We start from the raw sequence: 15,350 nt of genomic DNA, 5'->3' as shown, positions 1-15,350 counted from the left end.
ATAATCGACTCCGTATAATTTAGAACATGTGGTACATTTCAGTTTATCGTGACATTTAAAACATCTAATATCGATCATAGAATTGCTGCAACAGACAATTAAACGTTAATTATATGTATATTGTTTTTTCAGATTAAAATACTCAATTAAATTACTACGTTGTTAATTGCAATTATTTCGATAATTTTTTATAAACCTTTAAAATCCCTTAGAAATCCTTTAAAAAATCTTTATATTTTTTTTTTCATATTTACAGTTTTTCATATAGATATGCAAGGACAGTTTAACAACCTAAATTATCCGTATATGGTTTTTATTCCACTAGATGTGAAACTTCAGCTGTATCATTTCTCTAATTTGTCAACAAATAGAAACAAACACCTTCTATTAAAAACATACTTAAATAAAATCTCTTTGTGTGTGTGTTATGATTTCAAAATGCAAAATAGAATAAGATATCTGTAAAACACAAGTTAAACGGTGTCTGGAAAAGTTTATTAATATGTTTATTCCAAAGCATCCGTAGGAAATAAGCGAAATGTCTGTCAGTCGTGCGCTCGTGTTTATTTAATAACAGATCACATAAATAAAAGTATCTTAGAAGTGTTCATCGTCCTCTCAAGGACGCAAATCAAGACATATTATTGCCTATAATATACGACTGAAGTAAGCAAATTCGTCATAACCGAAGTAGCGTGAAGAATACACATCGACGGACTTATTTTCTAATTACATTTTATCGGTCAACGAAAACTTTCAAAAAAGATAATTAGTATCCGCCAAGTGTAACGTTGTTCTAGCATTAGAATCACATAATGAGTTGAGGATCGTATTATAAGTATAAAAACAGATTCTTAGCAACATTCTGTCATTAAATCTACACATTGTACGATTGTAAGATGAACAAACTAGTGGTATTGGACGGCGATTTCAAATCTGAGCTACGTCGCCATTTTCTGATGGCCTCAACTTTCGGGGAAGATTTTCCTTTAAAGGCACTCAAGGTGGATCGGTGGTCCGTGTTAAAAACTCACTTAGCTTTTTTGCGCGCTGGAGCCCAGATAATAAGAACTAACACATATTATGCGTCCTCGGGTGCCGTTGCCGCACATTTGGATTTACGTCTCAATGATTATTCCACACTGATAGAACGAGCCGTAATATTGGCCAAACAGGCCGTGACAAAGTATGGCGAAGAGACAGGACAGGATATGAGTTCCGAAGAATATCAATTACGCCGACCTTTAATAGCCGGTTCCTGCGGTAGTGCCATGGTATCGATCTCTGACGTTGTATTTAATAAACGTAGTATATCTGCTAAGTTCGCGAATGAGAGGACGCAATCTTACTTAGAGTTTTTTCACGATCAGCGTGCACGAGAGTTAGTAGCAGCCGGCGTGGATATGTTGGCATTCGAATCTATATCTACTTTCCGCGAGGTTCTTTCGATATTTAAAGTGCTAAAGAAATATGAAACAGTCCGCGCTTGGATTACGCTTTATTGCCCCCAGGATACAAAACTAATGGATGGTACAGAATTTTCAGGAGTAGCTGCGTACTGTTATAATACACTACACAAACAAGAAATTATGGCGATAGGAGTCGAATGCGACTTTCCAGAAACAATAATGCCCACAATACGGAACCTCAACGATAGTTATAAAGATAAGATACCTTGTGTGTTATATGCTGATAAAAATTACATTTTACCTGTTACGGAAAATACTGCTGGATCCAGTACAATGCTGCAACACAATCACGTGCAGGAATGGTGGAATGTTGGAATACGTTACATTGGAGGTGGTATCCACACAGTTGCGGAAGACATACAACAGATTCGCAAACAAGTGGATAATTTCTGCAAGTTCAAAAACGAGATCTTTCCTTTCCAAAGGTCATATCCATATCGAAAAGAGAAGAGTCTATCCGTGCTATGATTATAATAATAACTTTGTAATGTCTTATTATGCGTTTGATATATTTGTCGCATGAGTATTAAGACACGTTGTCTAGGAGGATACTAACGATTTATATGTTCAAACATAAATATATCGTCTTATAAACCATGTAGATTTGGAGGTGGGAATTATATGTCGTATGAATACATCATAGTTCGTGCAAGATAATGTACAACAGGTGGAACATTTAAGATTGTTATAGCAGTTAAAACGTGTAATACAGTATTTACTTGCACATTTTTCTTACAAATAATTAATACGAAATATTTATTAAAATATATTGTCCGTGTACGTTTTCACTTCAACAACACAACTGACAACACAACTTCACAAATTTGTCAACACACAAACTGTAATGCAGCAACAGATAAACTTCGACAAAAATTATAATCTTCGTTTTATGTACGCAATGTACGACATAATTACAAGCAATTCATATATTTTTACTTACTTATTCCTCGCGCGCTTCCACAATCTTCTATGGGAGGAGAAGTAATTATAATCTTGCTTCAATTCCTTGTGACACGGTAAAAAATTTAGTGTCTTAATATTAAAATTTTCTTTTGTTACCAATTTTGATAACAACATCTTTTCAGCACTCATTATATTTGACATTATAAACATGCCAGTTTAATCAGTATCAAATGTTACTATTAATAATCAAATTTAAATCAAAATAACTAACATATGTTAAGGCACGACATGTTAGTGTCAATTCATTAATCTTTTCAATTTGCGTACAATTAACATACGATGAATGAGTTATTTCGACATAAAATTTAAAGCGTATTTTCTGGGACATGTGAAAAGTGTTAAAATTAACATTTTTTTCTTTACCGTGTGCACTGATACATTAAGCAGTGTCGCTTACTAATTATGAAGGAAACAACATTGATTAAGAACATAATTAACTAAAATCTTCTTGCGTTTCATGATTTACAAATACAGGATAGAATGAAATTTCTGTGAAACAGAAGTTACAGACGGGTGTTTCGGGAAGCTAATCGAAATCGTCACCCAAAGGTTTCCGTAAGAGATAATCGAAATATTTGTTCGACGTGCGCTGTTTATATAATAACAGATCTCAAGCAAGAAAGTCCTATGAGTACCTGCCGTCCTCGTTTGGACACAACTAGAAGCACAATACAGTGATAGTTAGGAATCGGCTGGTGGCAGTAAGCGACAGGTAGCGGATGGGTTAATTTCCGTATCTGCGTGCCATAATATCGCCTCTAACGTACCTGAATAAATTCGTCATAACCGAATTAGCGCAAAGGACTGAACATTTTCTAGTTACATTTTGTTCATCAACGAAAACATTCGAGAGAGAGAGAGAGAGAGAGATAATTCGTAAACGTAACGTCGAGTGTAACAGAAGCGACTTCGCATTGAAACTAAGTAACGAGTTGAGGACATCGTGTCATACGATATCAAGAAACAGATTCTTAGCAACAAGATGGATAAACTATTGGTAGTAGACGGCGATTTCAAAGCTGAGCTACGTCGCCACTTTCCGAGGGCCGAAGATTTTGGGAGAGCTTTCCCTTTACACGCACTTATAGAGGATCGGCGTGCCGTAATGAAAACTCACCTGGCTTATTTGCGCGCCGGCGCCCAGATAATAAGAACCAACACATATTACGCGACCAAAGATGCTTTTGAGAAACATTTGAAATTAACTTCTCCTTTCGATTACACGGAATACTTACATGGAGCTGTGAATTTGGCCAAGCATGCCGTGAAAATATACGGCGAGGAGACGGGAGAGGATATGAATTCCGAAGAATATAAATCACGCCGACCTTTAATAGCGGGCTGCTGCAGCAGTGTTATGGCTTCGCTTTACGACGATGAGATTAAAAAATTCTATATATGTGATGAGGAAGTCATTGATGATAACTTGATGTATTCGCCGGATTATTTGCTGTTTTTTCACAGTTGGCGTGTATATGATTTACTACAGGCCGGCGTCGATATATTGTCGTTCGAGGCTATACCTACTTTTCGTGAGGCTATTGCGATACTTAACGTGCTAAGGTATTATAAAACAAGAGCCCGCGCTTGGATCAGCCTTCTTTGCCCCGAGGACGCAAAAATAGTGAGTCGTGTAGATTTTCCAGTGGTGGCTGCGCACTGCTTTAAAACACTGCCCAAACAAATTATCGCGGTGGGTGCCGAATGCGACTCGCCAGGGACAATGATACCCGCGATTCGGAGCCTGAACGGCTGTTTAAAAGATAAGCCGTGTATGTTATATACTAGCAAATATGTTGCACCTGGTAAAGGAAACATTGGCGCATCTAGCAGTAGCGCGACGTTGCAACATGGTTACGTGCACGAATGGTGGGACGCCGGTGTACGTTACATTGGAGGTGGTCCCGACACAGTTGCGGAGGACATACAACAGATTCGCGAACAAGTGGATTATTTCTATCAGTCGACGGACAAGTCCTTCCTTTCCAGAAATCCATGTTCATATCGAAATAAGAAAAATCTCTCCAAACTATAATTACAATGATAACTTTGTGATCTCATTAGGCGTTTGATATATTTGCCGCTTGAGTATTAATGCGTGTTGTTTAAAAGTACTGATGATTTATATGATCAAATATAAATGTCATCTAGTAAGCTGCGTAGATTAGATAAGAGTGGAGTGTATCGTATGATTATATCATAACTTTCATACAAGATACTGTACAACAAATGGAAAATTTAAGTTTATTATGTCAGTTAAAATATTGATCATGAAATTGTTGCAATAGACAACTTAACGCTAGTTACGTGTAAATTGTTTATTCAGTTTGTAATTCAAACAATACTTACTTTATGAAACTAACATATTGTTTGCGTTATTATATAGTCGGCAATTTTTGATATATAAATATGTAAATATAATTATAAATATAAATCCAAATATGAATATATGTATTTACTTTGGTATTATTTCTTTATTATAGCTCTTTATTATAATTCATTAATATACACTGCATAATTTCTACAAGTCCACCATACAGTTTTTATTTTTTTTAACATTATTTCCTATTCATATCAAAATAATAATATCCAAAGTATGTGAGTAACCTCAACATTATTCATTAAAACACAGTGCTGTATGTATTCGCATGCTTCATACGGATAATTAACAAACAAAGTTTGACAAAATAAATTGCCCACGTGTGTATTTTGTACTCTATCAAATACAAAACTCCAGCTATATTTATTTTTCCTAACTTGTCCTAATTTGTCAACACACAATAATATAACATAGATGAACTTTGACAAACATTGCAATCTCCATTCAAGCGTCAACTTTGAACATGTCTCACGGCTGAATGAATTCGTATTTTTTGATGCGTCAAAAGGCAAAGTGAGCATGTGAAATTAAGAGAATCTATCAACAATTTTTATCGACACGTCGCCTAATGCCACTTTGTGAAAACTTTCGGAACAATCTATGTAATCTTGGTAGGATACGGAGAGTATCGCTGTCAACAAATATTTTAAGCTCAAATGTCGCCACGTGTTTCTCGCTTGTTTAATAACAAACCGCGCGGCAAAAACCCTTAAATATCAACAATATTCGCACGTGATTTGTAGTTCGAGGTGAAGTGTCCACGTCTGCTACATGGTCAAAAGCGGGTAAATTTGCTTCGATCGATATTAACATGAAAGACACGCGTTACCGCAGATACGGGATTTGCAATTACATTTCGCTCGCCTACAAGAAAGAGACAATTAGTAATCACTCGATGTATTAGAGAAGCAACGCTCGAGCGTCGGGACCGTGTGTAGAATTCGACGAACATTCATCAAGGAGACGTTGTCTGACGAAAAAAACATGGACGATAATGACAATAACATGCTACCAATAATGTTTGCTGGGACGGAGCAGATTATGGTGTTGGACGGCGATTTCGAAACTCAACTACGCACCCGTATGAAACTGCCCATAGAAACGGACCAAACTTTCATGTTACATGCCCTCAAGTTGTGCTATCAGTACGACGTATGTAAGACGTACTTGGAATTTCTGATCAACGGTGCTCAGATAATAAGAACCAACACGTACCGCACAGTCGGAAAAGTTCTCATTAAATATTTAGGAATCAAGGAGGCTGAAGGTTTGCTTTTAATTGCACATAACGTCAAAGTAATCAAAACTGCGATCAAGCGGTATTACGAGTTGATGCTGGAAGACGGCAAGGACTTACACTCACAACTGCGGCCTTTAATTGCCGGCCTCTGCGGCAGTTGTGCCGCTGCGAATTTCGACAATCTAGACGAGGCTGTGGTGCACGCGAAGCATCTCACGCTGGAATATCTGAAGTACTTTCACAGACCGCGTGTGAACACGTTATTGAACGCCGGTGTCGATCTGCTGACATTCGAGTGTATACCTTCCCTAAAGGAGGCAAAAGCGGTGATTGAACTGCTTAAGGATTATCCGAAAGCTCGTGCTCTAATTACGTTCTTATGCACGCAGAAGATGAAAATAGTGGACGGAAGCGATCTTGTCGAAGCGATCAAACACTGTTATGACTATTACCAGCCCCGACAGATCCTCGCGTTCGGTTTCGCCTGTTACGACTGGCAGTCTCCCAATGCACTGAAACCTTTGCTGGAGAAAATCAACGAGAACAGATCGTCCAAGATACCGTTGATGTGCTATGTTCAAAATACTTTATTTTCCTACGGTTTCGCTGATAAGCCCGGCTTTGAAATGCAGCAAATAATCCTACGGAAATGGCTGGACATGGGAGTACGTTACGTTGGCGGTGGCGTCGGCATGATCCCGGAAAACATGAAAGTTCTTTGCAAAACTCTAAGACGTTGCGTTCGCCTCAAGGAATCCCCGACCACTAATTCCGGATACTCCTGCAGTTAGGAGAATCCATTCAATTTACGATAATAATAATAATTGTGTAATCTCTATATTCTTATATAATGTTTTTGTTGCATAGATATTGACATTCGCGTTTGTCTGGAAGAGCTATGAATTAATATGATTAGAAAAGTGTGTAATTTTAAATATATTTTAATTACTGCAGTACGTTTTGTATTTATTAATATATTAGGAAACTGAGTAAATATGTTAAACAGGGGACCCACTCCCAATGATATGTGTTATAGATACCATTGTTTTGAATATCCATCAGAAGATTTTTAACCGTCGTTGTTTATTAAAAAATTATCAACAAAAGAAGTTTGGAAAATATAACACTTCTCAATCCTGGAGGTTATAATCTGCTAAAACACATGTGCTATTGGGAAAGGGGATTATTTTTGGAAATAATGAGTTCCATGTGTTCGTGTTAGATTGTCCAAATATTAATTAAAACTTTCATTTCACATACACATCAAGCACTATTTATTTGGTTAAAAAATATTATTTCAAATAATAACATTCTTTTCGTCAAATAATAGAATTTTCTTGAATGAGGCGATACAATTTTTACTCAAACAAATAATATTTCGCATAAGTATTACAATTAGAAATTTTAGTCGAGTAAATAGAAATCCTGAATCTAAAGGAATCTTTTTCTTTGTGCAAATACGCCAGTCCCAAAGTTTTCGTAACGATTAAACCGAAACGTCCGTTGAACATGTTTGCGTCTGTTTGATAATAAACCATACAGAGAATACATGTTTTCAGTACCCGCCGATCTCGCGTGATTCGCACTGCCGTTTACGACGTGACGCGAAGTAGCTGAACTTCGCTTTAATAAGGATTAGTGTCAAAACTAAGCATAATCTGCAGTTGCACTTTACATCGAGGCTCGTTGCCGGAGTCAAAGAGCAAAGTTAGGTGGACACTGTCTGCGCGATGCACAATCGAATAGTGATAGACGGTGATTTCAAAACGCAACTACGTTGCCATTTGAGTGTGAACGAGATGTTGCGACCAATGTTTGAGCTGCAGGCTCTCAAGTATAATCGGTACGCTGTGTATAAAACTCACTTGGATTATCTACGTGCCGGCGCCAAGATAATAAAGACTAACACGGATAGAGCGAGCGAAGATTCTGTAAAGGAATATTTAAATGTTGGCGAACTTCAGGCTTCGTCTATTATCGGAGCTGCCGTGCAGACCGCTAAGAAGGCCGTCCACCGGTATTACGAGGAAACGCACGGCAAGATTTCCAACGTCAAGGAATTCGAGCGACGCCGGCCATTAGTGGCCGGCTCTTGCAGTAATTATAGCGTCGTGAGATTCACGTCTGACGTTCCCATCGAATACTGGAATTTCACTCCGAGGGACGTCATAGTAAGATGGTATGGCTTGCACGTGAAAACGTTGCTGAGTAACGGCGTCGATCTGCTAGCATTCGAGTCTATACCTTGCTTAACGGAGGCGAAAGCAATTATTACGGTGTTGAAGATGTTTCCGAAAGCTCGCGCCTGGATCACGTTCGACTGTCCGGTGGATGCGAAATTATTGGATGGAAGTGACTTTATTAGCTTAGCTTTGCAGTGTTACGATTTCCTATCTGCACAGATCATCGCCATCGGCATGAACAGGCCTATGCCCGCATCGATGGTGCCTTTGCTGAGAAGCATCAATGACAACAGAGACTCGAAGATTCCGTTTATGTTCCATGTTGATAATCGTTATTTATCCGGCATAGAAAACGCTGCTGCGTCTGGCAAGGCGCCGCAACGCAATTTCGCGCAGGAATGGCTGGACGTCGGAGTACGTTACATCAGCGGTGGTGGGAAAACAAACGCCGAAGATGTAAAAACGGTCTGCGAATATGTAAGAGAGTACCGTTCTTCCAGAAAAGGGAATTGGCAACGGAAATAATATAACACTGTGCGACGGAACTAATAACGCATAAATTACATAACGCTGAACTAATAACTGTAACTGTAACTAGCTGCAATGAAAATTTCACACAAATATACATTGCAATTATAATGATGTCCGTGATTACTGGCTCGTTATTATTGGTAATCCTCAGTTACCTTAAAATCTTTGTTTGTTATTTTATTATTTGGTTTATCTTACATCTATCTATTATTATCTATCTATTATTTTATTATTTTGCTTATTCGTTATTTATCCAAAAGTTTCATCTTTCTTAATTGACAATAAACACTATAAATAATTTCTACAAACCCAACGTGTAGTTTATAACTTCTACTTTCTGTTCGTATTAAATCTGTTCTGTTCATATCTGTTCTATTTATATGAAAATAATAAAATAAGCCAAATATTTAAATACGTAACACCAGCAGAAATAAATTAACACCCAATATTGTATTCACACGCCTGTGCGTACAAATAATTAATGAGGCGAATTTGATCATATTAATCGCCCGCGAGATACTGCGCTTCATTAAATATAAAATTCCAACTGTATCATTTCGAATTGGTTAACGCATAACTAATCGAACGGTAAACTTTGGTTGAAAATATTTCCATACTGCGAAAAGGACGATACTCAATCATCTCAATAATATTTATAAATAATTATTATCTTATTCCTCGTGCGCTTCCGCGATCTTCCAAGACGACGGAATAAGTAATTACATTCCTGACTGCATTCCCTGTAATCTTGACAGAACAGAAAGTGTCATGTAGCGCTTTCTAATCACAGAAAAAACAACGTACTTAGCTATAACCTCCCTGCCTGTTATCCATTCGAAAAATAAGTAAATAAAAGAAATTAAAAAAAAATAAAAATACAAGATAGAATAATACAAAGATTTTTGCGAAATGCTAATTAGACCAGATCTGAACAAGTTCACCAATTAAGCTCGTTCGAAAGCTTCGGTAAGGAATAACCGAAACGTCTATCGGACCTTTTCGTGCGTTCTGTTTAATAACAAACCACATAGAGAGAAATTTTCTTCTAAATATCCTTTAAGTCCTCGCACGATTCGTGTTGTAGTTACATTTCGCATTGTCAGCGAGCACGTCCATGGGAGAAGATTCGTAATCCCCCGAGTATAACGGAACGTTCTCTTATTGTAGTCATGAACAAAATAACGGTGATAGACGGCGATACTGTCATGCAACTATATCGCAATTTGAACTCGGACCTAAGATTGTCTCCAAACATGGACATAAAAGCCTTCAAATATAATCGGTTCGCCGTGTACAAGACTCATCTCGATTTTCTGCGTGCCGGCGCCAGGATAATCAAAACCAACACAAGCCGAGTAACTACAAGTTCCATACAGGAACACTTGGGGATCATCGGGCCCGAGGCTACGTCCTTCTTTGCAACCGCCGTGGAGCTGGCTCAGAAGGCCGTGTTCAAATATTACGAGGAAACGGGCGGCGATACTTCGAATGTCGAGGAATTCAAGAGAAACGGGCCTCAGGTGGCCGGCTGTTGCAGTGGCTACGCCACGTCGAATTTGCAGAACAAGAATGAGGATTACTGGAATTACGTGTCGTCAGACTGCGTAAAGAGATGGCATCGGTTGCGCATACAAGCGTTAATTAACGCCGGTGTCGACCTGTTGGCTCTGGATGACGTGTCCTGCCAGATGGAAGCGGAAGTGTTCATGGACCTGCTGCGGCAGTTTCGGACCGCTCGCGCCTGGATAACGTTCTTGTGCAAGAGCGATACCGAACTATTGGACGGGAGTGATTTTGTGAAAGTAGCTACGCGCTTTTATCACTCCCTGCCCGGGCAAATCATTGCGATCGGCTTTTGTTGCAGCGATCTCGACCAGGGATTATTGTTGTTGGAAAATATTTATGCGCAGACACTCAACAATCCTATTCCCCTCCTAGTAGATATTGCCTATTTTAACGACGACAGCAGTCTGGTTGTAGACACGAGTGAAGCTCTGGAGTACTACGTGCAACGATGGATGAGCTACGGAGTGTCCTACATCAGCGGTAATTATTCAGTATGTGCGGATGACACAAAGATTATTTCCAATATAGTGAAGACGTTACAACATTCTGGGGCCAGCTCCGCCACGACACGCTCCTCCCGAAGTGAGGAGAATAAATCGAAGCTATCTTAGCGCAAGATATATTTTCGAATAGTACTATAACAGACGTGTTAATTGAGAACGCTGAAGATTAATACGGTCGAAGATAAACGTATGGTGTGATCGGTCAGAAAATCATTGTGCAAATATAACGATTATATCTCTTTAATTATCTACATAATACTATATCGTATAGTCATATTGTAACTGAGACAATGCAATGTAAACCAACGCGGCATATAAATTTATGGTAATAATGAAAACGTGTGACACACTGATTGGGGAATTAGTGTCTATTAAAGCTGCTTGTCGAATGCAAGCAAATTCTATTACCGGATTGATAGAAATAATACAGTCTTGATATAACATCTATATCGTCTTACATCGTTAACCTGATTGTATTTTTTACTTTACTTATTATTTTATCCAAGGAATTCTTTTAGTAACAAATAAACTGTGCAATTCCTCCAAACCAAACATATCACTTACACAATTTTATTCTCTGCTGATGTAGAAATAAAAATAATTTAAATATTTTTGCTCAGAGTACCATTGCAGAAAATATCAGCGTAATTGATATTGTTGCGATGTGAAACTGCTTCATGAATAAACAATTATACCAGCAAGTTTTCATTGATTTATTCCGCGTTTACTTCCGCTGTTTAACAAGTCAACGAGGAAGAGGAAGTTAGATCATCGGATCTATCAGTGTTGATATCTTCTGTGATCCGGATGGAATACGGCACGTCGTGTATCGTCGTGTTGCTGCGGTAAAATTTGCGTCGTTTGGCGACATCCTCCACTAAATTCTGCTTGTACGCGATCCATCTGAAACGGAAGTCCGAATGACGCAGGAACTTCGTTGAGAAACATTATCGATAATCAGAAGGAAACGGAAGGAGATAATGTTGAGCGTATTTCGACTCTCGGGATCAATCGTACTTTCGATTTTGGATGAACTGGTCGAACAATTGCCTCTTCGTCGGATACTTCGAGTCCATGAACAGTTTCACGCGCCCCCAGATGTTGGCGCGATTCTGCTCGAGCAACCAATACCGCGGGATCAGCAAGCATCGCACCGGCGAGATCGTCACGATTCTCCGGTGAAACATGTTTTCACCTAATTCAGTCATCAGCTTCGGTAATGAACAGTAACAGTGTGTGTATTACGTAAACTCTACAGTCTGTATTGACGGTCGTTAGAAGAAAAATTTCAAGTAACGCCCATTAATACGGTCTACGTCGTAGAGGAATTAAAACGTGCTCCGACTTTTGTTTCGCTCACCTAGACCGAAGCACGCGCCCCGGGAGAAGATGCACACCTGCATAAATATTGTACGAATGTTTTCCGGATAACGCAATTGCGACGTGACGGACGGTTCTTGCATCAGCATCGCCGCGACGTCGGTGATCTCGTGCCACGCTTTAATCTAATTCATACGATGTTTATACGCGCAGCGTATTAATATAAAAAATTGCACTAACAAGTAACAATTGATTCTTTTAAGGATGTTTATCAAATTCGACGAGCTCGTCAGGCAACCTGGTTCAAGTAATTATATTTTGCGAGCTGTTTTAATTGATATCTTTAGCAGAGTGAAAGCGGGCATACATGGCGCCGATTCTACCATATTCTGAATACTCACGACATCGACGAGTGTGGTGGTAACGATACTCGATTGGTCGTTATCGCCTTGCGATTGGACGAGCCGCTGCAATAAGAAGATATTTTATTACCACAGCGAGAAAGAAAGTTTCGATTACTTTATGGAAATCCCGTTCGATTGAATTTATAACAAAGTTCGCCCGATCTTTTTTGATACCTTTCTCGGATGATACGACGGAAGCGCATTGTCGGAGGCGTCTGGGTCGTAAAGTTCGTACTGCGTTCCTCGATAGGTGGAGTACTCGCGAACGAGCAAGTGCTCGATGAGGCGGCATTCGCCGCTCAGGATGAAATGCACGTAGTTCACCATGCCCATCCCGTCGCCCAACAGAACCTTGAAGATCATCGGTTCTTTTCGCAAACGGAAAGCAAATTTCAATGCGTGTAACTGAAATTGAACTCACAGACGCGAAAATTTATGATTCAAAAAATATCTCCGTCCAAACACCCGGCTGCTTGAAAAATTGAGATAATTGAGAACGACTGACTGAAACCTTCTACAGGAATCCTCCTGCTCCTCCGACAACCGAGTTTTCATCTGGTCTTCAGATAATAAAAAAATCGGTTACACGTTTACCTCGCTGGTCTTGAAGTCCTTCAGCTTGCTCAGAATGCAACACTCCCGTGCCGTTTCTTCGTTCCACCACTTGAAATAATTGAAGTGGACCAAGGCATCGCGAAGAGCGTTCCACTTCTTCAGCAGAACATAGCGCAGAGTACTGTCGAAGTCATCTTGAGGCACAAGAAGTAGATCGACTGACGCTGAACGGCGTATCGGCCAAACGGAGAAAAACGTATTACTTCTCTAAAAGATCCGTTATTATCGGGCAAATGAATTCTCCACGATTAGCTTCTACTAACTTTCGCTGACCACCGTGGACGTTCTCGGTATCGAGTGCAACAAAGCGATCTCGCCGAACATGTCACCCACTTGCAAGGTCCCAATGTTCACGTCCTTCTCGTCGCCTGACGAAGAGTGAATCACGTTTCAAGACTCTTCACGTTACATCTCACACTTTAACCCGAGTAAAATAATTACTCCGATATACTTTGGCAAATATTTATTAGAATCTAGCGTTCCTTTCCTTCGAGAATGTAGCAATAGTACAGCACATAAAATTGATCGTGTTACGATCGTGTTACGATCAATTTTATGTGCTGTACACTATTGCTACATTCTCGAAGGAAAGGAACGCTAGATTCTAATAAATATTTGCCAAAGAATATCGGAGTAATTATTTTACTCGGGTTAAATCAATATTATTTGAATGGCAGTACTTTTTTTCAGCGTATTCTAGCGTGACACGCGCCAGAATAATAGACCCACCGGTCTTTCCCTCACCCGTCAACTCGTCGATCGCGACGTTCGTCAAGCTGACTTCGCCGTTTGCGATGTAGTAGAGGTTCTTCGCCTTGTGACCTCGACGAACGATCACCCGATCGGCGGGTAGATATTGATAGAAGCACACCGCCGCCAGCTTCTTCCTCACGTCCTCCGGATACTTCGTGAACGCACGCAGCTTCTTGATGAGCTCGTATATGTACGCTTTGTCCTCGGAGGACCTATCGGTAGGATTCACCAGCAGTATCGACCGATCCTTGAATTAAACGCGGTTCCACCACAGTCATGCGTGCGTTCATGTATCGTCAGGATATTTCGTGCGATTTACGGTAATTCCGTGTCCTTCGACCATATACCTTCAACGTCATCAGCTTCTTGACCTTCTTCTCCTTTTTCTCGGTCATCCTGATATTGATGGTCACGTCGTCGGTAGTTTCCTCGACCACCGGCTCCTCCGTTATCCATTCCATGTATTCCAAAACGCGACGCACCGCCGAGCGAAACAGATAACGACCTTTCAACCTTTTGACCTGAGTAGAGACATCGATGCTAAGAGAGATAAACACGACGTTATGTACAGAGTTTTATCTTTTTTTTTTTATGAAATCTTTCATAGATCTTCTTCCAATGGTTCGGACCATATCTGTATAAATAGCCGTTGAACCCATTCCTCCGGGCGAAAACAAACTATTCAGTAAACATCAACTAATAGTAACATAACATCAATGTTATAATTTCTCATTCAACGACATAACTATAGCATATTACATATGGTATGTTGCATTTACATTGTTGAATAAGGAATTATCACATCGATGAAAATATTTTGTTCTTTTTGGCTGAACCAGTTCAACAAATATATACACATCGAAACGTGAGAATCTTTTACGCACACTTCATATGCTTCAATGTGTGTGTAAATTTCTTGAACTAATGCCAGTTCAGCTAAAAAGAACGATCAAACGTTTGTTAGTTGATGCTTATTGGATTCATTGCTGAAAAAGTATCTTCTTACCTTGACAGGCAGCAAGAGCTTCAACGACAACTGTCTACTGAAGGACTGTCGCAGGGAACTCCTTCTCTTGTGTATGGACATCGTGCTGGCAAATTTGCGGAATTTCCTATATTCGTCTACGCCACGTCCTCGCCACGAAATATTTTACATTCTCAAACGCGCGGATCCCTGAGAATCACGAAGTGACGTCGGTGTAGCGACTCGCTTGATCGATAGTTAATGTCGTCATGCGTTTCGCGGAGTCTTTTAGTCGTGGAAAAGCACATAAATGCCAAAGTTTTTACAGAAATATAACTCCAGTAGCGAGTCAAATTTAAGAGACGCGAATATCGATTGTCGATAATCGATAGCGAGAGACGTATTTAAACGGCTGCGTTCAGCAGAGAAATCCCTTTCCACAATCTGGCTTTAAGACGT

At 39.5% G+C, this 15,350-nt stretch overlaps 6 protein-coding genes across 7 annotated transcripts; 5 read left to right on the top strand and 1 right to left on the bottom strand.

Moving 5' to 3' along the window:
• Nucleotides 1-899: 899 nt before the first annotated feature.
• LOC106742441 (homocysteine S-methyltransferase-like) lies at nt 900-1,937 on the top strand. Its single transcript, XM_014615371.1, has one exon. The coding sequence runs from the start codon at nt 900-902 to the stop codon at nt 1,935-1,937; it is 1,038 nt and encodes a 345-aa protein (XP_014470857.1).
• A 1,477-nt stretch (nt 1,938-3,414) lies between these two features.
• On the top strand, nt 3,415-4,467 carry LOC106742440 (homocysteine S-methyltransferase 3-like). Its single transcript, XM_014615369.1, has one exon. The coding sequence runs from the start codon at nt 3,415-3,417 to the stop codon at nt 4,465-4,467; it is 1,053 nt and encodes a 350-aa protein (XP_014470855.1).
• A 1,329-nt stretch (nt 4,468-5,796) lies between these two features.
• On the top strand, nt 5,797-6,843 carry LOC106742439 (homocysteine S-methyltransferase 1-like). The gene has a single exon (XM_014615368.1). The coding sequence runs from the start codon at nt 5,797-5,799 to the stop codon at nt 6,841-6,843; it is 1,047 nt and encodes a 348-aa protein (XP_014470854.1).
• A 939-nt stretch (nt 6,844-7,782) lies between these two features.
• Nucleotides 7,783-8,760, top strand: LOC106742438 (homocysteine S-methyltransferase YbgG-like). Its single transcript, XM_014615367.1, has one exon. It carries the CDS (start codon nt 7,783-7,785, stop codon nt 8,758-8,760), a length of 978 nt encoding a protein of 325 aa, XP_014470853.1.
• Nucleotides 8,761-9,935: 1,175 nt separating this feature from the next.
• LOC106742437 (selenocysteine methyltransferase-like) lies at nt 9,936-10,943 on the top strand. Its single transcript, XM_014615366.1, has one exon. It carries the CDS (start codon nt 9,936-9,938, stop codon nt 10,941-10,943), a length of 1,008 nt encoding a protein of 335 aa, XP_014470852.1.
• A 475-nt stretch (nt 10,944-11,418) lies between these two features.
• LOC106742479 lies at nt 11,419-15,272 on the bottom strand. 2 transcript variants are annotated; one of them, XM_014615445.1, is made up of 10 exons: nt 14,934-15,272; nt 14,275-14,448; nt 13,919-14,174; nt 13,438-13,542; nt 13,154-13,338; nt 12,734-12,910; nt 12,557-12,622; nt 12,196-12,340; nt 11,853-12,030; nt 11,419-11,738 (listed from the first exon to the last, which is right to left on the bottom strand). In XM_014615445.1, the coding sequence occupies exons 1-10, from the start codon at nt 15,012-15,014 to the stop codon at nt 11,573-11,575; spliced, it is 1,533 nt and encodes a 510-aa protein (XP_014470931.1). In that variant the 5' UTR covers nt 15,015-15,272; the 3' UTR covers nt 11,419-11,572. The 2 variants fall into 2 exon arrangements, with proteins under 2 accessions (XP_014470931.1, XP_014470932.1); XM_014615446.1 differs by having other exon boundaries at nt 14,275-14,467; nt 14,934-15,021.
• Between the last annotated feature and the right edge of the window lie 78 nt (nt 15,273-15,350).

Source organism: Dinoponera quadriceps, unplaced genomic scaffold (genome assembly GCF_001313825.1).
Source record: "Dinoponera quadriceps isolate SergipeBrazil2010 unplaced genomic scaffold, ASM131382v1 scaffold113, whole genome shotgun sequence".
Classification (NCBI taxonomy): Eukaryota; Metazoa; Arthropoda; class Insecta; order Hymenoptera; family Formicidae; genus Dinoponera; species Dinoponera quadriceps.
The sequence above is the reverse complement of the archived record's forward strand: the minus strand, read 5'-3'. Positions and strand labels throughout refer to the sequence as shown.